This window comes from Mustela putorius, unplaced genomic scaffold, assembly GCF_011764305.1.
Source record: "Mustela putorius furo isolate JIRA1106 unplaced genomic scaffold, ASM1176430v1.1 tig00003869_pilon_pilon_pilon, whole genome shotgun sequence".
Taxonomy (NCBI): domain Eukaryota; kingdom Metazoa; phylum Chordata; class Mammalia; order Carnivora; family Mustelidae; genus Mustela; species Mustela putorius.
This window is the reverse complement of record NW_025422021.1, coordinates 16326012-16352962: the sequence shown is the minus strand read 5'-3', so window position 1 is coordinate 16352962 and position 26951 is coordinate 16326012. Positions and strand designations below refer to the sequence as shown.

General features: G+C 37.3%; 1 protein-coding gene across 8 annotated transcripts in view; it reads right to left on the bottom strand.

The window, feature by feature from the left end:
• COBLL1 (cordon-bleu WH2 repeat protein like 1) overlaps positions 1-26951 on the bottom strand; it is a 169539-nt gene that overhangs the window by 93975 nt on the left and 48613 nt on the right. Inside the window, exon 1 of one of the 8 annotated variants that reach the window (XM_004743970.3) lies at positions 2177-2330. The exons of the other annotated variants lie outside the window; for them this stretch is intronic. Coding sequence (XP_004744027.2) covers positions 2177-2187 — 11 coding nt within the window. The 5' untranslated portion in view covers positions 2188-2330. Of the gene's footprint in view, positions 1-2176; positions 2331-26951 lie in introns of those variants that run through there. 8 annotated transcript variants of the gene reach the window in all.

Sequence of the window (26951 nt, the reverse complement as noted above, 5' to 3'; positions counted from 1 at the left end):
CTATGGAAAAGAGTATAGAGCTGCCTCAAAAAATTAAAAATAGAAACACCATATCATCCACAAATCCCACGTCTGAGTACCTGACCAAATGAAATGAAAAGAGGATCTCAAAGAGATAATTTCACTCCCCTGTCCATTATAGCGCTATTTCATAATAGCCAGGACATGGAAACAACTTAATTGCCCATCAATGGATGAATGAATGAAGCAAATTTGGCATATAAATGCAATGAAATCTTATTCAGCCATTTAAAAGGGAAAGAAATCCTGCTATTTATGAGATCATGGATGAACCTTCAGGGTTTTATGCTAAGTGAAATAAGTCACACAGAGAAAGACAAATACTGTATCATATCAGTATACATGGATACATGGAATCTAAAAGTACTGAACTCAGAAACAGACTAGAATGGGGGTTTCTAAGGCCAAGGGGTAGGGGAAACGGGGAGTTGCTAGACAAAGGGTATAAACTTCCAATTATAAGACAAATAACTTCTGGGCTATAAGTACAGCCGATAATTACAGTTATTTATACTGTATTATATATTTGAAAGTTGCTCAGAGAGATTTTAACCATTAAAGGGGGGGGGGCACCTGGGTGGCACGAGAAGTTGAGCATCCAGCTCTTGGTTTCAACTCAGGTCATGATCTCAGGGTCATGGGATCGAGCCCAGAATTGGGCTCCAAACTCAGTGAAGAATCTGATTGGGATTCTCCCTCGCTCTCCTCTGCTCCATTCTGTCTCTCAATCTCTCTCTCAAATAAATAAATGAATTTTTTAAAAAGTAATTATGTGATGTGAGCTAAACTGAAGTTCTGGTGGTAATCATTTCACAATATATATATAAGTGTGTCAAAACAACACACTGTACATCTTAAACTTATACAATGTTTTATGCCAATTATATCTTAATAAAGCTGGGAAAAAACACTTTGTACCACAAGACAATGTTTGTTCACTTTCTTGACCTTATTTCTTTTAACTCCCCAGACAGTGGGAGCCATTTGGAATACATTTAAAGGAAGCATTTTGATTACCACAGATATTCTACCCCAAAATTTTAGTATACACAAAAAGACTTGTCTTCACATTCATCTAAGATTACATAACACCAGGCATCTATTTAAAGGATGAGGTTAGTGGGGTCTCTAAAAAGAGGATGAAGTTTTGGCACACACATTTTACAAAGGAAATACAGTATTATTTATAAGCAAAGTGTTGAGTCATGTTGTGTTCTTTGGTTAGTTAAGTAAGCAAAATCATACAATCAAGTACCAGCCAAGTCGTAATTTCGACTCACAGCGTTCTTATTCATGGATTATGCTGCAAGAATTAATATTACACTCAGGGTCGAAGAGTAATGTATTAAGGATTGGTTCTTTGTGTTTGTTTAATTTAGGCAAATTTGAATGCTATGCTATTTTTACTCCCTAAACAGGTGTTAATATAGAAAGAACCAGTGCCAGTACAGTATTTAAAAAAAGAATACCAATCTGGGGTTCAAAATGCTAATTATAGTTTGAATTTCTTGTTAAGTAACGTAAACTGAATCTCAACTTACTTATTTGCTATTACTTATTTATTTACTGACACTGAATGAAGAAAATATTCAAAGTACACTTTATAGGGTTCTTGTACTATAAGAGATAGTGATTAGTACTTGGTAAAATTTAAAGCTCTAGATAAGTATAATTATCATAGTATTTATTGAAATGTTCATGATAATTTGAAAGGAAAATCACCATGGCTTAAAGCTTGAAAAGTATATCAAACATAATAATATATAATGAACAATAGTAATAAATAAAATTTTAAATAAAACAAAATTTTAAAAAATAAAATTTAGACAATAAAACATAATAAACAACAGTATTATATGAACACACAAAATTTAATGGATTAAGTATTATATTTAAATTTTTCTTCTTCTTCGCCAAAAAGCAAAAATTACATCATCGCATATACATCTAATGTGTCAAGGAGAATAAATGATATAAATTAAAATGTCAATTCCTAAAATCATTAAGTTCTTCAGCTTTTTCTATAAAAATTCTGACAGAGTCCTTAGATATATTAAAAGTAATAAGAGCTCAAAGAAAAACATTAGACCATTTTTAAAAGCAGAGGCTGAGGAATTTTAAAGTTATCATAAGTTTACAAATCATAGGTACTTACAATTCTTTCATAAAACCTCCATGAAATGGTACCTTTCCTTTGACTATTTACTCGTAGAGAATGCTACACCAACTGTCCTGTTCTGTTACTGACTCTTCTGTTTATCATGTGTTGTCAGTGCCAGGCACTTCTTACCTCTGGCAAATATGCAAAAGAAGGAATTTACTGGTCTTTCAAAATCATTCCGGGAATGATCATGTAACATTTTCACAGCTTTTTCTGAAGGAAATGTGTTTCATATAAAAGTTTTAAAAAGTTGCTTCTTATTTAGCAGCTTAAAAACCAGAGATTCACTGTTTTTATCTGTTTTTATAAAATTATAAACTCTTGCAGATTCTCTACATACATGATTCTTTTAAAGTTTTAAGGAACACCTCACTAGACAATTTAATTAATCAATAGATGCTAGTGATCAGAAATACATCTGTAGGATATTTAAGAAAAATCGTAAAATTATCTGTAGGATGATAATTGAAAAAAAGTTGGGTAGATTTAAAAAAAAAATCAGAGAAAAGTTCAGGTATCTGATTTTGTAAAAAGGAAAAGGAAACAGGCACATTTCCTGCAGAAGTCCTAAGACTTCCATTTGTTCAAGGCAAACACCATTTCCCGTCATAAAAACCCTAATACAGCCAATGGAAGCTGATAGTTGAGTTAAATGGCTCTACCCCTACCAGACCAGAAGACTATGGCCCTGAAGTGAATGGAGTAGCAACTGAAAGGTTAGATTTTATAGTTCTTTTATAAATCAAAGGTTATCTTTGTAACAATTCAGAGTTTTTAAGGATGCTCAAAATCAAATATAGATTATTCAAATAATAGCAACAGAAACTGCGGTCCAAAATTACGTGTCCCATTATTTTCACTCACAAAAGCATTATTTCTTTTTCTACTTGTGCATATTGCCTTTGATGCAAGCTATAGCCTCAAATAAACCGAGAGCTTCCACTGGGATTTCCTTCCAGTGTTGATGGGAACCAACAGTCTCCAAAAGAGCTCTGTTTTTCACCTACATCTCTCTCCACTACAAAACCTCTTTAAAAGGATGTCTATACTTTTTTTGTCTATTTCCTTACCTCATATCGGCTCATCAGTCCACTCCCATTTGGCTGGCACTCTTTTTTTTCTTTTTATTTATTTGACACAGAGAGATCACAAGCAGGCAGAGAGGCAGTCAGGTGGGGGGTGGGGAGGGCAGACTCTGTGCTGAGCAGAAAGCCTGATGCAGGACTGGATCCCAGGACCCTGAGATCATGACCTGAGGTGAAGGCAGAGGCTTAACCCCCTGAGCCACCCAAGCACCCTTTGGCTGGCACTCTTCACCTTACTGATACTGTCCTACAGTTTCATATCACCAAATACCTTTATGTTGCTCTGGATAAGAAGAGACCTTGTCTCTGTTCTTATCTCACTTGACTTCTTAGCACTACTCTAAACATCTGATATTACCAATCCTGAAATATTTTCCTGGAACTAGATTCCTACATATCATACCTTCTGGTTTGCCAAGGGAGCCACAATTTACCTCTGTTGTCCTTGCTTTAGAATAGTAGTTGAGTTTTAGTAAAACCCAAATCCCACCACACCCCTGCTTCCTTCTCCAAGGTGTCCCACGTGGCATAATCAATCACATGGTCACCCCACTGGGATATTAATGCCCATTTTCTTTCTTTCTTCTTCTTCTTTTTTCTCTTTTTAGATTTTATTTATTTGAGAGAGAGAGCGATGGACCATGATTGGTGGGAAAGAGCAGAGGGAGAGGGAGCAGAAGTCTCCCTGCTGAGCTGGGAGCCTAACTTGGAGCTCAATCCCAGGACTCCAAGATCGTGACTTAAACCAAAGACAGAAGCTTAACCAACTGAGCCACTCAAGTGCCCCAAGCCATTTTCTTTATATCTCTTGGCTAGCTAATTAGGCATGTCAAATTTGGGAATGCCAAAAACAAAATCTTCACTTCTCCTCCCTTAGTCTTCTCAATAAACAGCCACAGGAAAGCCAAAAATCTGAGGGTTAACTTTGATTCTCTTTCCTTCACTGTTCAAATGTAATCTAAAATCAATGCTGAATCCATATACTCAATCTCCATTACAACTTCAGGTCAACCTATCCCTTCCACATACACCACCAGTACAGTCTCCCTGCCTCTCTGCCGCCATGCTGCAATCCAATCTCTGTTAAACACTCCAATCTCTGTTAAACACTTCAACAGGGATGGTTTTTATTTTTATGTTTTTTTAAGATTTTATTTATTTACTTGACAGAGAGATAGCAAGAGCAGGAACACAAGCAAGGGGAGTGGGAAAAGGAGAGGCAGGCTTCCTGAGGAGCAGGGAGTCTAATGCAGGGTTCCATCTCAGAACCCTGGGATCATGACCTGAGCCAGCTGAAGGCAGACGCTTAACGATTAAGCCACCCGGGCACCCCTACAGTGATCAGTTTTAAATATAAACTCAATCAACTCATTCTCTGTTGTAAATCCTCCAAAGGCTTCCTACGGTTTTAAGAGTAAATCCCAAAAGTTTCATCAGTGCATAAAAAATCCAACCAGACTGGCCCTATCTCAGTCTCAGACTCTTTTCATAAGCCTTCTGTACGCTAGCAACACTGACTTTCTTGTAGGTCTGTTATTCATAAGCCTCCCAACCTTAGGGGCTTTGCCTTTGCTGTTCCCCAGACCTAGAATTCTTTTCCCCCTGTGCTTTCCTCTTTCCTCATCACTCATATCAATTTAAATGTTAACTTCTCATAAAGACTTTCATGGATATTGTCTAAAGCAGCAAACCAGTTGCTATGACATCACCCTATTTTAATTCTCCTCAAAGCATTTATCACTGTTATTTTTCTTTTATTTATTTTTTCTGGCTGTTCTCACAAAACCCGGTTTCCACCCTACCCCTCCTCCACTCCCTAGAATCAAAATTCTGGGAAGAAGATACCTCGCTAGTCTTTCCGAGGCAGGATATCTCCCAGCTTCCCACAGGCACTCAGGCCCAGGCAGGACTATCTTGTCAGAACAGGAGGGTCCCTGGGAGCAAATCTAGCAACAACGCCCTTTAGCTCCTGCAGCAGAGACCACATGGACTAGGATTCCTCCACCAGCCCCCGTTCCAATAAATCAGTCTAGAAGGAAAGAAGAGCTAAGGTGGCAGAGCTCCATTAGTATAGATGTGAAATTAAAAGAAGAGTAATGTTAAAAGGAAATATGGGTTAGGCCCCCATCTGTGGGAAGGTTCTTCAAGCTGCACTTTGACCTATTGACAACGGTTTGCTTCATGCACTTCTTATATTTTAATTAAAAGGTAGAAATACAATTATTCTTATTCTGTAGTTCAGATAAGTAGTTGCAACATCACCCCACTATCCTATAATTCCAGCAAAGTGCTACTTTTGCTTAAAGGCGGAAGCAGTCTAGCAAGATAGTGCTGACTACCTGGGCTGATTCCTAGGTCAAGTATAGAGCAAGTGACTTATCCTCACTCTATCTTAGATCCTCATCTGTAAAATGGGGTAATAACACCTACTCAGGAGTTTTATATACTACTATAAAGAAAGTTCTCAGCACAACAGTCTGCAGCATAGAAATAGCTAAAACTTACTGAGTATTCTAATGTCCCAAAAGAGAACATAAGCAGGCCTTTGCAATAAACATTTTTGACAGTGAAATTAATTCTACGCTATCCCTTTTTTTAAAAAAAAGTATATCAGTTTAAAAAATGTAAATCTATAATTTATTAGTCAATTTACACTTAAAGATACAAACATAAACACAGATGCATACTTTTTTTTTTTTTTAAAGGCCTCTGGGTGAATCACATGGAAAATTTTTAAGATTAGTCATGAGGGCTTTTTCTAGATCAACTTTCTTAGCGTGGCTTCCTCTTGGAAAATAATTAATAATTCAACATTAATTCTAAAGCTAAATATGATTATTTTCCTTGGTTCCTAGGATATTGGGTTACAAGCTCTACAAAGACACAGGTATTATGACCACTGCCTAGTACGGACAGAAGCTGCAGTTCTCCTATTCATTCAGGAACCACTCTACTTCTGTGTATTTCCATCTTAGTGCCTTATTTAGAAGCCAAATGATGTTTGCCCTGGGCGGCCCTGCCCATGTCTCTGCCGGGTGAAGTGGAAATCCAAACGGCAGAGTAAGCAACAGACACAGTGGAGAAGCTATGTTTTCATGAAGACACGCTGTCGCCTTGTGAGGTCTCTGGGAAAGAAGTAAATATGATTCTCAGTCAATAATTTGCTCTTCCACTTAGTCAAGCTCCAGAATAGACACCCTTTAAGAATACCTTGCCTGTGATGTGCATATTTTCCTCTGGGCGTTTCCTTCGTCTTGGGAGAATTTTAAATAGATACGTGCCCCCTTCAGAATTCTACCAGCAGTGAGCAATCTGTTTCCTTCCATAATATTCTGAATTTCATAATGCTGCATTTTAATTGTGAAAGTAACTTTCACTACTTTAAAATCAAAAGCACAAAAATAAGATTCAGCACCTTACATGTAGATCATAATGAATAACACATAGAGAAAAACAGACATTTATCTTCTTTGCAGTGATTAAACTTTTTTTTTTTTAATCATAAAGGCTTTTATTTTTTAGGTGCCCTATATCCACAGGAAAAAAGAAAAGAAAAGCACAATAATGGTCTATGTCCCCCAAAAAAGTACATGAATACTAATGGATAAGGCTGGAACAGTTCTGTAAAAAGTCACTAAAAATAAAATTATTATCAACAAACTGTAGCTGTATTGAGCTAAAGTTTTGCAGAGTGGGTAGGGGCAGAGCAAGAGACAGAGAATCTTAAGCAGACTCCACACCTAACTCATGAGCTGAACATGGGCTTGATCTCATAACCCTGAGATCATGACCTGAGGTGAAATCAAGAGTTGGATACTTAACCTATTGAGCAACTAGAAGCCCCGAACATTTTAATTTTTAGATAAAAGAATGCTTTGGCATCATCATGAGCCCACATACTGTGCACTTTCTGCAGACCAGGTTTTTGTAAAGTGCTTCTCAAGAATTCCTTCATCCTTTCTCATAATAAGCCAAGCAGGCATTCTGCTGAGATACTTAAGAATAGGAACAATTTAGAGTTAATGAGGTACCTAGGAGGCAGTATTTGAATCTAGAAGCTATACTCTATCCATTAAACTTAGAGTCTAATTTAATTTCAAATGTGTTCCAAATTAAATTTTCCACCCTGATTTTATTTTAAAAGCTTGAACTATGAAATGACTTATCTATAGGTGCTCTGTACTCAAAATATTAAAAAAAAAAAAAAAGCATGAAGTAACTACATGCCCAGAGAGAAAAACAATAAAACTGACTTATTTTCAACAGACATCAAGACCATAAGAAGGTATTCAAATCCCACTGTTGCTTTTTCAGAAAAAATGTAAAAATCATTTCCTAAACAATTGACATTATCAGTGTGTATATTTTTTAAACTGAACAAAGCCATGCATTATTTTCTTAATAGTGTTTTCTCTTTAACCTCAGAGAAACTATCCAGTAGAAAAAAAGGAATTTTTATCCTTATAATTTTTCATTTTAACAATACTTTCTAATTCCCTTGTTACTTTGTATTGCCTTTTATGTTTTATAATTTAAGATTTCCATAGATTACAGAAGTAGGAATACTCCTTTTTTTTTTTTTTTTTAAGATTTTACTTATTTATTTGAGAGAGAGAGAACATGTGTGGGGGGAGAAGCATAGGGAGAGTGAGAAGCTGAGCAGGGAGCCTGATGTGGGGCTCCATCCCAGAACCCTGGAATCATGACCTGAGCCAAAGGCAGATGCTCAACTGACTGAGACACCCAGGCACCCCAAAAGTATGAATAATTTCTCAGTATTAGTATGGTTATGTTTAAATGTTATCAATAATTCAGTAGATTGTCTAGCTTTTCAAGATTTTTTTCCTAAATTATGCAAAGGGAAGATTAAGCCTTCAGCACATGATTACAATGACCATGTGTGGGGACTGCCACGCAATAATCCAACGTGTGTCAACATGCCACAGGTCTTCCAGAGAGACAGGACAAACGCCTCTTGGGTTGTGGACTGTGGCCTTCAGCAGCAGTGTCAGGAGCACGTGTTCTGGCTGCCTGGGTAGATCCAGATACTAAAAATCCAGACACTAAAATCTCTTCTTCCTTCCCAGACATTTCAAACACACCCAAGATTTAGATCAGCATTTTAATTCGAGAGATACAAAGTTAAAACCGTCAAATACCAGGGGTGCCTGGATGGCTCAGTAGGTTCAGCGTCTGTCTTTGGCTCGTGTCATGATCCCAGGGTCCTGGGATCGAGCCCCATGTCAGATTCCCTGCTCAGTGAGGACCTGCTTCTCCCTCTCCCTCTGCCCCTCCCTTCCCCCCCACCTCACCCCCACCTTGTGCGTTCTCTCTCAAATAAATAGAACCGGGGGGGGGGGGGGTTGTTGCAGGGAGGGGGACACCAATCATGGGAGTGGATGTTGTCACACACTCCACAGGTGCTGAGGCAGCCGGAAGCGGGGATGGCAGCAGCAAGACTAAGATCCAGGGCAAGCCTAAGATCTAGGCAAGAGAAGCAGCAGGTCCAAGTGAGCCACCCTAACCTTCTATGGCTTCCTTTCTCTCCTCAGCTCCTGGTGTTCTCTCTCATTTCACAGCATACACAGCACTTAACTCTTAACTTCATTCATATTAATTTTATAGACTGACTAAAATGCCAAGTTTTCATTTATGCATGTTTTATATTCGCAAATAAGATCTTGAAGAAGGGAGCACTATCACCATAGGCACCGCACATGGAAGCTACTCAAACACTATGCATAGAACCCTAGATTGTCTTACTGATCTATTTTTGTGTCTGTATTTTGAATCTCTAATTAAATTTTAGTTCCTTTCTTTAAAGAATTCACAGATAGTTCTTCAGTCCCACAAGCTCCCTACACATTGCTAAAGCATATACACAGTTCTCAATACACATATTTTGCACAGCTCCTTCTGTGAAACCCTTAGTGATAAGTGCATATCTGTTGTCCAAAACACTGGTTCTCCAAAAAAGGCCAGTTCTAATGTTAATTCCTCTGAGAAGACACCCTTATTTCTCTCCCCCTTCCTCCCATTGAACACCCTAGTTCCCTGTCCTATATTCACTGAACACTTAGAAAAGGACACTCACTTATTACACATCATCTAATTCCCATCCTATGTTATAGATCATTTAAGGCAAAATATGAGTTATTTATATTTTTTTATTCTATCAGTACGAGAAGAGTCAATAAGTTATTTTTTTTAATAATGAATATAAAGACTAAATTGATATCTAAGGAAAAGTAGTCAGATATACATGAGAGTATTTCTAGAGGATCCCACGAAAAACTGAAGTAGTCAAAGATTTAAAGAGTTGGGGCTTTTGTTTGTTTGGTTTGGTTTTTGTTTGTTTTGTTGTTTTTAAAGACAAAGCTCCTCATGATTAACAGGGGACAAAGCCTCAACTTCCAGCAGGGGTTAATACCGAAAGTCACACCAGTTAACATTTTTCATGTGAGCTAGGAGCTCCAAAAGTGAGAGACAATGTAACTGCTGGTAGTTGCTATGGTAGCAAAAATAAACCTTGTACAGATATTCCAGTCATCCTTTAACTATGTTTTCTATTTGCTAGGGGTTTTCAGCATTCTTTGAGCCCAAGATGGGGAGGAGGGGGAATCTGTGGCTTATTCTCCAGGAAGAAAATAGGAAGCTGATACATGAATTACAGCTGAAGTCTTCTTTGATTAATAAATAGCTAGAGAAAATCCCCACCCCACCCCCAAGAAAGGGTTTGGTTTTTTTTTTTGTTTTTTTTTTTTTCACCAGACAGGTATATAACAGGCAGCTGAAGATAGAGACTGAAATGAAGCAGTGACATTAAAAAAATAAGTCTAGCTTTTCAGATGAATATATGTCTTAAGTTCAATTGAGAGTTTTTCTAAGTATACAAATAATTTTTGTTAACAAAGTTGACCATACTACATGGAGAAATGAATTGGTAATATTCCAACACATGGACTAAAACTCTAGGAACCTGGAGGGCTTCTTCTACGTTTGGGAGTCCCTTTTGACTGCCATGTTCAGCAAGGTATTTTACATGCACAAAGGGAAAAGACTCAGGCTAGGTAGTACAAGAAATGAACTAAAATATGCAGTCCTGCAATAAATACACACAAAGCATCTCAAGAGTCATGACAAATAAAACAGAATATATGGGGCACCTGGGTGGCTCATGGGTTAAAGCTTCTGCCTTTGGCTCAGGTTACAATCTCAAGGTCCTGGGATCGAGCCCCACATCAGGATCTCTGCTCAGCCAGGAGCCCACTTCCCTTCCTCTCTCTCTGCCTGCCTCTCTGCCTACTTGTGATCTCTGTCTGTCAAATGAATAAATAAAATCTTAAAAAAAAAAACAGAATATATATCTGGGTAGAAGTATGAAGAAAACATCTCAGAGGAGGTGAGGGCGGACATGGTTTTACAGGAGGTTGATTACAGACGTTGAGACAGAGTGGAAGGGACATTTGGAAAATTGCTTATGTGAGCAGACACAGGCATAAATGGGACTCAGAAAAGAGCAAGTAGCTCAGTTTACGGGTAGACTAGCAGGAGTGGCTCAAATAGCCGGTGATAACACTAACAGACAACAAAAAATGTCTTAAATCACTCCACAAGGAGCCTCAATGGTCTATTTTGTAAATCCATACCTCTCAGCCTCAGATCCCTAATACCTGTCACCAAGTGGCTTAATGTCACTTTTCCAGGTTCTTTCTCACCAATCCCCACCCATAACCCTTTCAACAGGAATTCTAGAATTGCTTTCTGATTCCCAAGAAGCTTACGTAGACTGCCTTTTCCTCAGTTATGCCATCTCCAACACAGACCTCAAATGGCAGATCAGGAAGAGAGAGTGGAGTCAGCATCTTCCTAAATCCCTTCTGCACCTTCCACAGGAATGTGTTACTCTAGCTCAATAGCAACACTCTTCTTCCTCCAAAGGTATGGCCATCTAGGTATATTGCCACTTTATCCATGCTAATCACTTAACGCCAGGTCACCTTCTACAAACACTGAGGAACTTGACGTCTGCCTCATAGTAAACTTACCCTTCCTTTTGCTCTTACTTAAAATTTCAGAGCTCACATTGATGGTCTATCAACACCCTAAGTTCACGGACTTCTTCACACTTGCACTCCACCACCACAGGGCCTTGTAATTAGTTGAAATGTTACCACATCATATAGGTCAAACTTTAATATCCTATTCTGATTAAAACTTCTTACACCTTTCAAATCCTGTATCTACTCCTCAAAAGTAAATACCCTAGCTTCACTTACTTGCCATCCACCATATACTACTTGGTTAATCACCTGAGTTACACTTTCAACTATAATCTCAATTATTTTGCATTCTTTATCCTCCAACTTATATGGCTCATAAAACCCCAAATTGGAATTACTAAAATAATAATACCTTTCCTACTCCCATACGAATTGTCCCCAGAAAGTAAACCCTATAAAATTATTTCATTGACTTCAGATTGTCTTCTTTTATGATTTAGTCTTCTAAATTTCCATAAGCAAACTGGAAATAAACTATCAGCATTTGAAAATGTTTTTTATATCGGATAAAAGTATCAGCCACCATAATAAACGCTTATCAGTGGCTTCCCCAGCATCAATTTCATACTTCTTGCACAGTCTGGCAGTCCTGGTGACTAGCTGGGATTGATTCCCATTAACTAGCCATGTAAGTGGGCCCTAATTACCCTAAAACAAATAGCAAAATCTCACAACCTTACTACTGAGATTGACAATAACTCAGGACCAAATCAAATAGAGGCTGGCATTACTCTAGCCATGGGCATAGCTATGGAGACAGACTTCAAGCCGCTCCAGAGTGCAGCCCAGGAGTCTGACAATCAGAGTAAGATGTGCGATATGACATCTAGAACTGCTGATCCTTTGTGCTGTCGTGCATCAGAAGGCCTGCGTTCACACCCAACTTTCCTCTTCTTCCTCCTCTCCCTTCTCCTCCCTTCTTTTAATCTAGAAAAAGGTGATAATGATAGCTTTCACGGAAGTTATGAAAATGCCAAAGATATATGCAAACACTCTACCACCGGGTTATCTGGGCCCACTTTCTTCCTCCAGTAGCACCCATCAGCTGGAGAACTGAAACGGGAGCAACTACAATTTAGGCTGATTGGTTTTATGGTTGGTGGCATGCTGAACAGAAGTCTATCTAGGGAAAAGAGAAAGCTTGAAACTGAGCCAGTTAATTGAAGAAATTTAAAATGACTGACGCTAGAATTTAGACAGAAGAGAGAAACGAATGCATGAGAAGCCAGATGACCAGAAAAATAAAATATGTTAAAGAAATATAAAAAGCAGAATAGGTGAAATAGGAAAGAAAAGAGAATAAGAATTTGTAGAGTGGAGTTTCTGAATTTGTCGTATCAGGGATATGCTCATTCCAGTTAGTAACAAGAGAGATGGTTTATAGGAGTACAGGAGTTCTAATTAAAAACAAAAACATTAAGACAGGTGGCAGATGAGTCAAATACCCTATCTTAATAAAAGATCATGATGACAGGTTAGAGGGGACAGAGGAAAAAACTGTAGGAGATGGGCAGCTATGAATGTGGTCGAGAGTATTTGGCCGATGGTATGAATCTCCAAGGCAGTGAGATTCTTGATGGATTGTGCTCTCACTTCCAAGAATACAGGATAATACAAAGCAAAAAAGAGGGCATTAGGAAAAACCAATATTAATATTATCTCTATGCCAGGAGAATAATTATCTTCCAAAGGAAATGCAATCTTATTAAGAACAAGAATAATGTGACGAAGTAATGGGAGATGGGAAGTTGAGGACGTGTCTGTCACAGAGCACAGGCTCAGAAGATAACAGCTACGTATCTTGTGGCCGATCCATTAGTGGTGGTGGCTAACCCACTAATTCTCTAAACTCTATTTTTAGCCTTGTATTATTTCTATTCACATTTGAGAACAGGTGAAAATATAAGATTAATTTAATTACTACTTAAATATCTACCTGAAAACCTATAATCAGCAAGCCTACCTCTCATATCAAAATCTAGATTGTAATTGCAGATATTCTCTCTGCAATTATCCCTTTTATAGGATGCTTTCAAAAATGAGTAATCACTGAGTACAAATGGATAATTCTCTGCTAAGTTTATTACTTACTTTCTTATTCTTAAGTTGATGGATGTTTTACACATACTGGGCTGATTACATAACTATGAACACTTCCAAAACAGCCTGCTGGAGAGTGTGTGTGTGTGTGTGTGTGTGTGTGTGTGTTTTCTTTTAAGCTTACCAGTGTTTTTTTTCCTCCTTATACTCAAACGCTTTGAGAGGAAACAGATGAAGACAAAAATATAAATAGCAAGATAGAAATATCAAATAAAATATTCTTTGTAACTAAATATGAACAAAGAGACTCCTTCCATTTGTTCCCTTAACCTTCAATAACTGGTATTATATTTGCTTACTAAATATAAAAACTTTTTTAAAAATGGAGACTACAGGGGCGCCTGGGTGGTTCAGTGGGTTGGGCCGATGCCTTTGGCTTGGGTCATGATCTCAGGGTCCTGGGATCGAGTCCCGCATCAGGCTCTCTGCTCAGCGGGGAGCCTGCTTCCCTCTCTCTCTGCCTGCCTCTCCATCTACTTGTGATTTCTCTCTGTCAAATAAATACATAAAATCTTAAAAAAAAAAAATGGAGACTACACAAGGAACTCAAGAAAAAAAATGGTCTACATAATATAGCCTCCATCAATGAGGGGAAAGTGCTTTGGAGAACTCTCTACTTCTCTCTAGAAACCAGTTAAACTTTTGACAGGTTTAAGCATCTGAAGCAAAAATGCTAAAAGACAGAACACTAGCCTAGAAATTACTTTCTTTCCACACTCTGCAAAATTTGAACTATTACCTTCTAATGTACTCTCCACACGATAACTCTCTTCAGAAATCCCCAGGAAAATGCATATCGAAATTACTTCAATTCAAGAAAAAAATGTATGTAGGTTTATATTGTAAACACTTGATTCTCTGCAGCTTATCTCTGAAACAGTCCTCTGAGAAATATTCTTCCAAAAATATAATAGATTTAGAACACTCTCCCAGAGTTATAGCTGCTATTTTCTGGTATTTAGGAATTGAAAACTAGAGAGTACTTCTAGCATCCCCCGTTGCACTTGCTATAGTATCTAATTTCTCAAAATTAAAAAAAAAAAAATCTTTCACAGGACACATGAGCAGAAAGGCCAAAGGTGATATTCTTCTAAGATGTTAAAAATATAACAGCTTTATTGTGATATAATTCACATATGGTAAAATTTATCCATCTGAAGTATACAGTTTTTTTTAGTATATTCACAGAGTTGTGCAACTATCAACATAATCAATTTTAGAACATTTTCATCACCCCAGAAAGAACCAAAGGTGCTATTTTAATGAGGGCTGGGGGTAATGAAAGTCAGGAAATGTGGCCATGTAAAACAAAGTAGGGTCTCATCCATCACTAAGGTCAATGTTAAGGAGCTTACTGCCTGTGTTTTCTTTTAGGAATTTTATGGTTTCAGTTTCATACATCCAAGTTCTTAGTCCATTTTGGATTAATTTTTGCATATGTTATAAAATAGTGATCCAGTTTCTTTCTTTTTTTTTTTTTATAGCTGTTTTGTTTCCCCATTGTATATTCCTGCCTTTGTCATAGATTAATTAATAATATATGTGTGAATTATTTCTGGGTGCTCTAATTCTACTCCATTGATCTATGTTTTTTTTTTCTCCCAGGACCATACTTTTTAATTACAATAGCTTTGTAGAACGACTTGAAATCAGGGAGCATGATAACTGCAGCTTTGTTCTTCTTTCTCAAGATTACTTTGGCTATTAGAGACATTTTGCAGCCCTATACAAATTTGAGGATTACTTGTTATAGTTCTGTGAAAAACACTGTTGATATTTTTATGAGGAATCCACTGAATCTGTAGATTGTTTTGCATGGTATGGGCATTTAATCTTTTTTTTTTTTAATATTTTATTTATTTATTTGACAGAGAGAGAGAAAGATCACAAACAGGTAGAAGGGCAGGCAGAGAAACAGGGGAAAGCAGGCTTCCTGCTGAGCAGAGAGCTCCATGCAGGCCTCGATCCCAGGACCCTAAGACCATGACCTGAACTGAAGGCAGAGGCTTAACCCACTGAGCCACCCAGGTACCCATGGTATGGGTATTTTAACAGAAAAAATTATTCTAACCCATGAGCACAATATATCTTTCCATTTATTTGTGTCTTCAATTATTTTCATCAATGTCTTATAGTTTTCTGAGTAAACAAGTCTTTCAGCTCCTTGGTTAAATTTATAACTAGATACTTTATTATTTTTTAATGTAATTATAAATGGGATTGTTTTCTTAATTTTTCTTTAAGCTAGTTCATTATAAGTATATAGAAACTCAACAGATTTCTATATATTAATTTTGTATCCTGCAATTACTGTTTATTAATTCTAACCATTTTTGGTAGAATCTTTAAGGTTATCTGTATGTGATAGTAATCTGCAAATAGCGGCAGTTCTACTTCTTCTTTTCTAATTTGGATGCCTTTATTTCTTTTTCTTGCCTAATTGCTTGTCTAGAACTTCCAAAACTATGTTGAAAAAAGGCAGTGAGAATGGACATCCTTGTCTTGTTCCTGATCTTAGAGGAAAGCTTTCAGCTTTTCAATGCTGAGTATCTCAGGTGTAAGTTTGTCACAAATGACCTTTATTACATTGAGGAACATTCCCTTTATGTATACTTTGTTGAGAGTTTTTATCATGTGTTAAAATTTGTCAAATGCTTTTTCTGCATCTACTGAGATGATCAATGTGGTTGGTGTATCATGTTGATTGATTTGCAGATTTTGAACTATCCTTGCATCCCTGGAATAAACCCTATGTAATCGTGGTGTATGGTCCTTTTAATATAGTTGAATTTTGTTTGCTAATATCTTGATAAGGATTTTGTTTGTCATGGATATTGGCCTGTAATTCTCTTTTATTGCACATCTGTCTAGTTTTAGCATTAGGGTAAAGTTGGCCTCGTAAAATGTTTGGAAGCATTCCCTTCTCTTTAATTTTCTGGAATAGTCTGAGAAAGACTGGGAGTAAGTCTTTGAGTGTTTGATAGAACTCACCAGTGAAGTCATCTGGTCCTGGACTTTTGCCTGTTTAAACTTGTTTTGATTCCTGATTCAATCTCCTGAGTAATCTTGATCTATTCAAAAATTATTTTTTTCTTCACAATTCAGTCTTAGAAAACTGTGTTTCTAGGAATGAATCCATTTCTTCTTGATTGTCCAATTTGTTGGTATATAATCATTAACAGAAGTTTTCTTATGATCCTTTGTATTTCTGTGATACCAGTTGTGACTTCTCTTTCATTTCTGATTTTATTTATTTAGGCCCTCTCCTTTTTTCTTGATGTGTCTGGCTAAAAGTTTGCCAATTACAATCATCTTTTCAAAGAAACAGCTCTTATTATGACTGATCTCCATTTTCTTTTTTTGCATCTATTCCATTTATTTAACTCTGATCTTTATTATTTCCTTTCTTCTACTACTTTTGGGCTTCATGATTTCTTTTTCTAGTTCCTTTAGATGTAAAGTTGGATTGTTCATTTGAGATTTTTCTTATTTCTTGAAGTAGGGCTGTATCAATATGAACTCCCTTTGTTGCATCCCATAAATTTTGGAATATTCTGTTTCTATATTCATTTGTGTCGGGATGCTTTATTTCACTTTTGACTTTTTTTTTCATCAACCTATTAGTTATTCAGCAGCACATTGTTTAGGCTCCATGTGTTTATTTTTTTTTTCCAGTTTTTTTTTCTTGTAACTCATTTCTAGTTTCATACCACTATGGTTGGAAAAGATGCTCGGTAGGATTTTAATCTTCTTAAGTTTATTGAGATTTGTTTTGTGGCCTAACATGTAATCTATCCTGGAGAATGTTCTGTTTGTACTTGAAAAGAATGTGTACTCTGCTGTTTTTGGATACAACATTCTGTAGATATCTACAAAATCCATCTGGTTTAATATGTCATTTAAAACCAATATTTTTTGTTTATTTTCTGTCAGATTTAACCATTGATGTAAGTGGGGGTATTAAAGTCTCCTACTATTATATTGCTGTCAACTTCTCTCCCTTTATGTCTGTTAATATTTATTTCATATATTTAGTTACTTCTATGTTGGGTACATAAATGTTTACAAATGTTACATTTTGTTGTTGGATTGATCTTTTTATCATTATGTAATGCCCTTCGTCTTTTGCTACAGTCTTTGATCTAAAGTCTATTTTGCTTCATATAAGTCTTGCTGCCCCAGCTTTCTTATCTTTTCCATTTGCATGGAATTTCTTCTGTCATTCCTGTCTTTTCAGTCTGTGTGTGCTTTTTAGATTTGAAGTGAGTCTCCTGTAGGAAGCATATAGATGGATCTTGGGTTTTTTTGTTGGTGTTTGTTTGTTTTAATTCATTCACTAACCTTGTATTTTTTTATTTGAAAATTTAGTCCATTTAAAGCATTTTTTGATAGTATGTACTTACTGATATTTTGTTAACTGTTTTTGTTTTTTTTGTTTGGTTGGTTGGTTCCTTTCTTCATCTCTTGTTCTCTTCCTTTGAGGTTTGACAGCTTTCTTTAGTGGTATGTTCAGATTCATTTCTCAGTATTTGTGTGTGTGTGTGTGTGTGTGTGGTTTTTTGTTTGTTTGTTTGCTTGTTTTTTTACAGCACTTTTATTTATTTATTTATTTATTTTTATAAACATATAAGATATTTTTATCCCCAGGGGTACAGGTCTGTGAATTGCCAGGTTTACACACTTCACAGCACTCACCATAGCACATACCCTCCCCAATGTCCATAACCCCACCTCCCCAACTCCCCTTCCCACAGCAACCCTCAGTTTGTTTTGTGAGATTAAGAGTCACTTATGGTTTGTCTACCTCCCACTCCCATTTTGTTTCATTTATTCTTCTCCTACCCCCTTAACCTCCCATGTTGCATCTCCACTTCCTCATATCAGGGAGATCATATGATAATTGTCTTTCTCCGATTGACTTATTTCGCTAAGCATGATACGCTCTAGTTCCATCCACGTTGTCGCAAATGGCAAGATTTCATTTCTTTTGATGGCTGCATAGTATTCCATTGTGTATATATACCACATCTTCTTTATCCATTCATCTATTGATGGACACCTAGATTCTTTCCATAGTTTGGCTATTGGGGACACTGCTGTTATAAACATTTGGGTGCACGTGCCCCTTCGGATCACTACGTTTGTATCTTTAGGGTAAATACCCAGTAGTGCAATTGCTGGGTCATAGGGTAGTTCTATTTTCAACATTTTGAGGAACCTCCATGCTGTTTTCCAGAGTGGTTGCACAGCTTGCATTCCCACCAACAGTGTAGGAGGGTTCCCCTGTCTCCGCATCCTAGCCAGCATCTGTCATTTCCTGACTTGTTAATTTTAGCCATTCTGACTGGTGTGAGGTGGTATCTCATTGTGATTTTGATTTGTATTTCCCTGATGCTGAGTGATATGGAGCACTTTTTCATGTGTCTTTGGCCATCTGGATGTCTTCTTTGCAAAAATGTCTGTTCATGTCCTCTGCCCATTTCTTGATTGGATTATTTGTTCTTTGGTTGTTGAGTTTGCTAAATTCTTTATAGATTTTGGACACTAGCCCTTTATCTGATATGCCGTTTGCAAATATCTTCTCCCATTCTGTCAGTTGTCTTTTGGTTTTGTTAACTGTTTCCTTTGCTGTGCAAAAGCTTTTGATCTTGATGAAATCCCAATAGTTCATTTTTGCCCTTGCTTCCCTTGCCTTTGGCGATGTTCCTAGGAAGATGTTGCTGAGGCTGAGGTCAAAGAGGTTGCTGCCTGTGTTCGCCACAAGGATTTTGATGGATTCCTTTCTCACATTGAAGTCCTTCATCTATTTTGAGTCTATTTTCATGTGTGGTGTAAGGAAATGGTCCAATTTCATTTTTTTGCATGTGGCTGTCCAATTTTCCCAACACCATTTATTGAAGAGGCTGTCTTTTTTCCAATGGACATTCTTTCCTGCTTTGTCGAAGATTAGTTGACCATGGAGTTGAGGGTCTATTTCTGGGTTCTCTATTCTGTTCCATTGATCTATGTGTCTGTTTTTGTGCCAGTACCATTACCATGCTGTCTTGATGATGACAGCTTTGTAATAGCTTGAAGTCTGGAATTGTGATGGCACCAACTTTGGCTTTCTTTTTCAATATTCCTTTGGCTATTCGAGGTCATTTCTGGTTCCATATAAATTTTAGGATTATTTGTTCCATTTCTTTAAAAAAAATGGATGGTATTTTGATAGGAATTGCATTAAATGTGTAGATTGCTTTAGGTAGCATAGACATTTTCACAATATTTATTCTCCCAGTCCAGGAGCATGGATAATTTTTCCATTTCTTTGTGTCTTCCTCAATTTCTTTCATGAGTACTTTATAGTTCTCTGAGTATATATCCTTAGCCTCTTTGGTTAGGTTTATTCCTAGCTATCTTATAGTTTTGGGTGCAGTTGTAAATGGGATTGACTCCTTAATTTCTCTTTCTTCTGTGTGTGTGTATCTACTATAGGTTTTTGGTTATTATAAAGTTCATATATAATAACCTATGTATACGGCAGTCTATTTTAAGTTGATAGTCAGAAGTTTGACTGGATTCTAAAAACACTACATTTTGGGATGTCTGGGTGGCTCAGTCAGTTGGGCACCTGACTCTTGATTTCTGCTCGGGTCATGATCTTGGGGTTCTGGGACTGAGTACCACATCTGGCTCCATGCTCATCAGGGAGTTTGCTTTGAATTCTCTCCTTTTGTCCCTCACCCTGCTCACGCTCTTTCTAGAATAAATAAATCTTTAAAAAATATAAAAAACAAAAATGCCATATATTTTTAAATACTGTATTTTTACTCTCCCTTGACATTTAATGTTTTTGACATGTTTTACATCTTTATATTTTGTGTATTACTTCCTGAATGTTAATTTTACTACTTTTGTATTTTAACTTTTATACTCACTTTATAAGTGGTCGATCCACTACCTTTACTATAATATTTGCCTTTACCAGTGAGATTTTTTTCTTCCATATGTTTTCTTATTTCTAGTTATGACTTTTTTTTTTCTTTAAGGTTTTATTTATTTATTTGACAGCCAGAATCTCAAGTACGCAGAGAGGCAGGCAGAGAGAGAGAGGAAGGGAAGCAGACTCCCTACTGAGCCGAGAGCCTGATGCGGGGCTTGATCCCAGGACCCTCGGATCGTGACCTGAGCCAAAGGCAGAAGCTTTAACCCACTGAGCCAGCCAGGTGCCCCATGGCCTTTTCTTTTTAGCATAAACATGTCCATTTAACAATTCTTATAAGGCCAGTTAAGTAGTGATGAACTTTAGCTTTTGCTTCTCTGAAAAACTCTCTCACTCAATTCTGAATGACAACTTTGCTGGGTAAAGTATTCTTGGAAGTTTTATCCTTTGAATACATCATGCCATTTCCTTCTAACCTATAGTTTCTGCCCAAGAAACAATCAACTTTAGAGTCTTATGGGATTTCTTTCCTTCTTTCTTTCTTTTTAAGACTTTATTTCTATATTTGAGAGAGAGAGCACAAGCAGGAGGGAGAGGGAGAAACAGACTCTCTGTTGAGCAGGGAGCCTGACGCAGGACTAGATCCAGGACTGTGAGATCATGACCTAGCCAAAGGCAGATGATTAATTAACAGAGCCACCCAGGTGCCCCTAGAGTCTTATGGGGTTTCCCTTGCATGGAACTAGCTGTTTTTCTCCTGTTTCCTTTAAGGTTTTCTTTTTATCAACTTCTGACATTTTAATTATAATGTGTCTCATTTACATCTCTTCACATTCATCTTCTTTAGACTTCTCTGTACTTTCTGGACCTGGATGTCTACTTCTTTCCCAATGTTAGGGAAGTTTTCTGGCCCTTTTTCTCTTTTCCTTCTGAGATCTCTATAAATGCAAATATGAGTATACTTGAGGCTATTCCACAGATCCCTTTAGCTATCCACATTTTATTTTTTTTTTTTCTTTTTGCTGTTGTTTGGGTGATTTTCCCTACCCTGCCTTCCAAGTCACTGATCTATCTTCTGTATCATCTAGTCTGCTGTTGATTCCCTATATATTTTTCAGTTTAATTATTCTATTCTTAAGCTCTGTTAGTTCTGTTTGGCACTTTCTTATATTTTCTATCTCTTTGTTGAAGTTCTTGGTGCATTCATCCATTCTTCTCCGGAGTTCAATGACCATCTTTATGACCATTATTTTGAACTCTTTATCAGATAAATTGCTTATATCCATTTCACTAAGCCTTTTTTTCCCCTAAGGTTTTATCCTGTTCCTTCACTTGAACATACTCCTGTTTCCTCATTTTGCTTGACTCTGTGTTTGCTTCTGTATATTATGAAACCCTGATCTACCTGTTTTGAAAAAGCACCTCTGTGTAGGACATGAACCCTTTCATTTAACCTTACCCTAGTTCTTGGTTATCTATCAGAGCTCTCTCTCGATTGTTTCAGACCCCTTGGGTCCAGAAACACAATCCCCTCTCGTGACCTTAGGTTGATTCTTAAGGGGCATCCCCTGTGGGGCCTACACAGACCTATTGGATCTGGGGGCATGCATCAGTGGCACAGAGGGTCAGGACTGCTTGCCCATTGTCTGACTGAGCTATGCAAATAGCACAGAGGTCGTGGGCAGGGCTGCTTACCTACTAAAGCTAGTGGTGGTGCACAAGCAGTTCAGAAGACTGTGTCTGGCAATGCTGCTCCAGTGGCTCGTAGAGATGGGGCCATTTACTTGCTGCTAAGTGGTTAGAGTGACAGTACAAAATCCACCACCAGCACCGAGGCCAGCAAGGTAGAGGGAGCCTATAAAAATGGTATCTGTTGGCATTTAGTTCCCAGAGTCCCCACAGACTTCTGCTCTTCTTGCAGACACTAAGTTTAGCAAGTGAATCTTCTTCACCTAAAGTCTACGCTGTTTTCAAACTGCTGGGTTTTGCAATGGGTCCAGGGACAACTGGGTCTGTGTACAAGCCCTTTAAGAACAGAATCTTCACTGACTATAGCCCTTAAATACACACCACTTAAATTCAGATTTCCTCTGAACATAATCACTGTTGGTTTTGAAAGCCAGACATTTTGGGTTTTGTCTCTCCAGTGCAGGACCCAAGTGAGATGCATAATATGGGGTATAAACCCTTGCTGCTTAGGAAGAAGCTCCCTTTATATTTTGTTTGGTTGCTTCTTTTTTTCTTAAGATGCCTTCCCCCTACCCTACTGAAGGCTGCCTCTCCAGGGGTGAGGTTTTGATGAGTATGTCTCTGCCTCTACTACCTATCTCAGTGTGGAATTTTTATCCTTTGTTGTGAAACTGTTCTGCTAGTTCTCAGGTTCTTTTCAGAGGGAATTTTTCCATATGTAGTTGTACATCTGTTGTGCCCATGGGAAAAGGTGAGATCATGATCTTCCTATACTGCCATTTTGAATTACCTGTCCAAACTGCCAACATTTTTATAAGTATCTTCTGTTTGTTTGTTTCAAACAGCTAGTTTTCCTGTTATAAAACTAAAAACTGAGAATATATATTTATATTAAGATATCAAAAAGGATCAGATTTTTTTAACCCAAATTCAACCTTTGATAAACACAGAACAGATGCTATTTTAAGTAGATACACTTCCTGAGCTAATTGCCATGGCTCCAAAAAGAACAATTAGTGCTTTAGTTATCTCATAATTGGAAATGGTCAACTTTTCACATAGGATCATGATCATGAAACATATAACCCAAGTTCAAAAAAATCTAAGACCAAATTCCAACTCCATTATGTACTGTGTGACCTTGAGCAAATTATTTAACCTCTGTAAGCCTCAATTTCAACTTTCAAATTGAGTAGTACCAATCACTATAACATTTGTATTAAAACTGCATATGTAAAGTACCTAGACAAATATTAGATATTACGAGGAAAAAAGTTTCTTTACCTTAAATTGCTTAAAAATTTTTTAACTCAGAGACTTCTAATACCTAAATGTTTGAAATATCAATTTTTTACTAATGCTTTGTATAGAGAGAGAACACTTTTGAGCATATACTCTTTCTCTGTGAGGATCTTGCCTCTCAAACACTCTTGCCCTAAAAACCAATATTTAGGAAGATTAAGTGACCTGCTGCTGCTCTAAACCCAGATTAATTCTCTTCCAAGGCCGACCATATCCTGAAATCTCTCCTTGAAGTGAACATTCCATTGGAAGACACACCCTACAGTTCCCACCCAGAAACATTCGTACCACAAAACTCTACTAAATTTCCAAACAGGGATGACTACTCAGCTTGGGAGAAAAAAAGAATTACGAGGTTCATCTTCTGCTTCTTACTTCCAAAAAGCAGTCCCCCCATCAAGGAGCAGAAACTCTTAAATTTACCCTTACAGGCCAGACCCAACCCGTAGTAGAATGATTCAGATCTTTGAAATACTTTTATTTCTTCTTCAGTCACTTCTACACCACTTAAATTGTAGAAATAAGTGGGACATCTTTTCCAGATGGAAGAAACCTCCGCTATGTGATAGTGGTTTATAAACCCATTAAAGAAAGGTTGTAGCTTTTCCTTTAAAAACAAAAAAGAAGAGATTTCATACCATCTTAGTTTTCCAGCCTACCAAAAATCAACGTTTTATAAATGTTATATACTTTGGGACGCCTGGGTGGCTCAGTTGGTTAAGCAGCTGCCTTCGCCTCAGGTCATGATCCCAGCATCCTGGGATCGAGTCCCACATCGGGCTCCTTGCTGGTCTGGGAGCCTGCTTCTCCCTCAGCCTCTGCCTGCCATTCTGTCTGCCTGTGCTCGCTCTCTCTCTCTCGCTCTCTGATAAATAAATTAAAAAAAAAAAAATGTTATATACTTTAGCAAACAAAACTTAATTCCAAGTATTTTTAACATGTAATTTTGACATTTGTTTTGCTGGAAAACACTAGAGGAAAACAAATTGGAGACTATTAAAATGTTCTGCCATAATTTATCTATGTTTTTGCAAAGATTCTTATAACTGAAATCACTAGTGACGTGGAAGCATGTTGTACTTTGAGAGACTTTTATTTTTATAGCTTCCATGTTAAGTTCTATGTGAAATTCCTTTCCAATTTTAATGGACCTGCATATAGCAAAGAATAAAATTTTTAAAAAATAAATAAATAAAAATATCCTAGTATGTTATATAGTAAGACAGATATTTGTAGGAAGACCCATTCAACAATTCAAAACCAAACATAAGTACCTATTTTATAGCAGGCTCAGGTTAGTATCATTTTGCATATCTGGAATACTAATAAGACCAGAAGTATTTTCCTTTGTAAACTGTTTTGAAGTCTGAAAATCACTAGGGTATTAGAAAAGCACTTTTCAATTATAAAAATTTTTTGTCTGCAGGTGTCTTAAAATTCATATTATAAAAAGTTTTGCCAGAAGACAAAATTCATTTTTATAGAGGTCAATTATTTAAACAAAATTTGGACTCTTCCACCCCAAATCATTTGACTTTCTTTGCTTTATAAGCACCAGGTCCTCTATACTTAAAGGAGGAAGAATGAATTTGAGGACATCAACAGCAGAGCTCGGTGTTAAGCTAAAAAACTGTCTGCCTTTTTAATGTGCTAATCTCTTTGAAAAATCCAAAACTCAAAACTGAAGGGGTGGAGGCTGAGCCAGAGATTTCTCATCTGTATCCTGGTGATAGCAGTCCCTGTTCTCACAGCATTATAAGGCTTAATTTATGCATACCATGAAGCATTCCACAGATAGAAGATAAAAGGAAACTGTACTTGTTTAAATGCTACTTTACAAGAGAAGGTCAATTATATGGTTTCACTTATTTGTGGAACATAAGGAGTAGCATGGAGAACATGAGGAGAAAGAAGGGAAAAATGAAGGGGTGAGGGGGAAGCAGACGGGGGGATAAACCATCAGAGACAGTGGACTCCGAGAAACAAACTGAGGGTTTTAGAGAGAAGGGCGTGGGGGAATGGGCTTGCCCAGTGATGGGTATTAAGGAGGGCGTGTATTGCATGGAACACTGGGTGTTATACGCAAATGATGAATCATGGAACACTGCATCAGAAACTAATGATGTACTGTATGGTGACTAACATATCATAATAAAAATAAATGTTACCTAAATGTCCTTGAGTTTGGGACAGATCTTATACCTGGGGGACGTCTTGATTAGAACTTTCAAAAATATACAAATAAAAGTTCATTTCAGGTGTTTTGTGAGAGGAGATGGGGCGGGGCAGTTAACAAAGACAAAAATCAGGCGAGGGAAAATGCAGACACACACTAAAGGCTCATAAATGTCATATTTAGGATTCTGACATTTCAGTGACCCTTTACTAGGCACAGTGATGGCCCAGCGAATTTTATTCCACCTGGTAAATTCCGCTGTTCAGTCAGGTGCTCACCCCCGGACAATGATAGCAGAGAAGAAGAGAAAGAACAGGGACTTAGTACCTGTTCAGCACAAGTACATGAACTCAGCAGGAATCGCAAAGAAATTTCATCCCCCAACACCAAGCGTAATGGTTTAAAGACAGAGACACCTCCCCTTTCCACCATACCCCATTCCCTACCCTCCCTGCTCTGGGTTGCTCTAGTGTTTTCTTAAGTCAACACCATTTACATATAAGATCAAAGGACATTGTTAAACTCACAAATCCTTTCCCCGCCCAACAAGTACAAGTCTTTAAGATCTAGTATTCTTAAGAAAAGTGGAGAATATGAATTTTTAAGTCTTCTAAATCAATGCCAACAGCAAGAGCCAATAAAAACAAAAGTGAATTGTGAGAAATACTTATCACAGTTACCAGTCTTCACTAAGCCCACTTCCTTCTAGGACTCTTCTCATCTTCATCTCTGGGGAAAAGTTGCTTCCACATATCAAGTAATCAAATATATTTATTTTGAAAGGGAAACTACCCTAGATGTTTCTTTTAAAGTTATTCCTTTATAACAGCATTTCTAAAAGGAGAAGCTTTTAAAAAAAATTTTTTTTAAAGCAACGCAGTATTTTGAAGCACTAACAAGACTAAAAGGATACAGAAACTAAACAGGAATATGATGCGTGTGTGTGTGTGTGTGTGTGTGTAGAGAGAGAGAGACAGAGGGAAAGAAACAGAATTTGTAATGGGAATATGGTACCTTTTACTTTTGATAAAAACTTGCAGTTCCTCAAGGTTTAAAAAACTAACTGCCACTTAAAATATTTTTCACGGTATTACTACTATTCATTTCCATTTATTCCTGATACTAAAGTTACCATTGCAATTATCTCCTTAAACCTTCCTTGCTTCGAGAATAAACAGGCTGGCTGATGGCTATCCCCCAATTACATTCACTCCCCCCAGGACCGTATTCAATATCTTCATCACAGCCTCTTATAGCGTTTATACATTGCCTTGGTAGGCCTTTTTAGAAAATCATACAGAATATGCATCGAAGATATCTAAGACGCCTTCCTATTTTCTTGAGACCAAGGATCCCACATTAAAAAGTCACTGAAATAATATATGCTTCATCTTAGAGAAAGCTTTGAAAAGCAACCCCTGAAAACATTAAA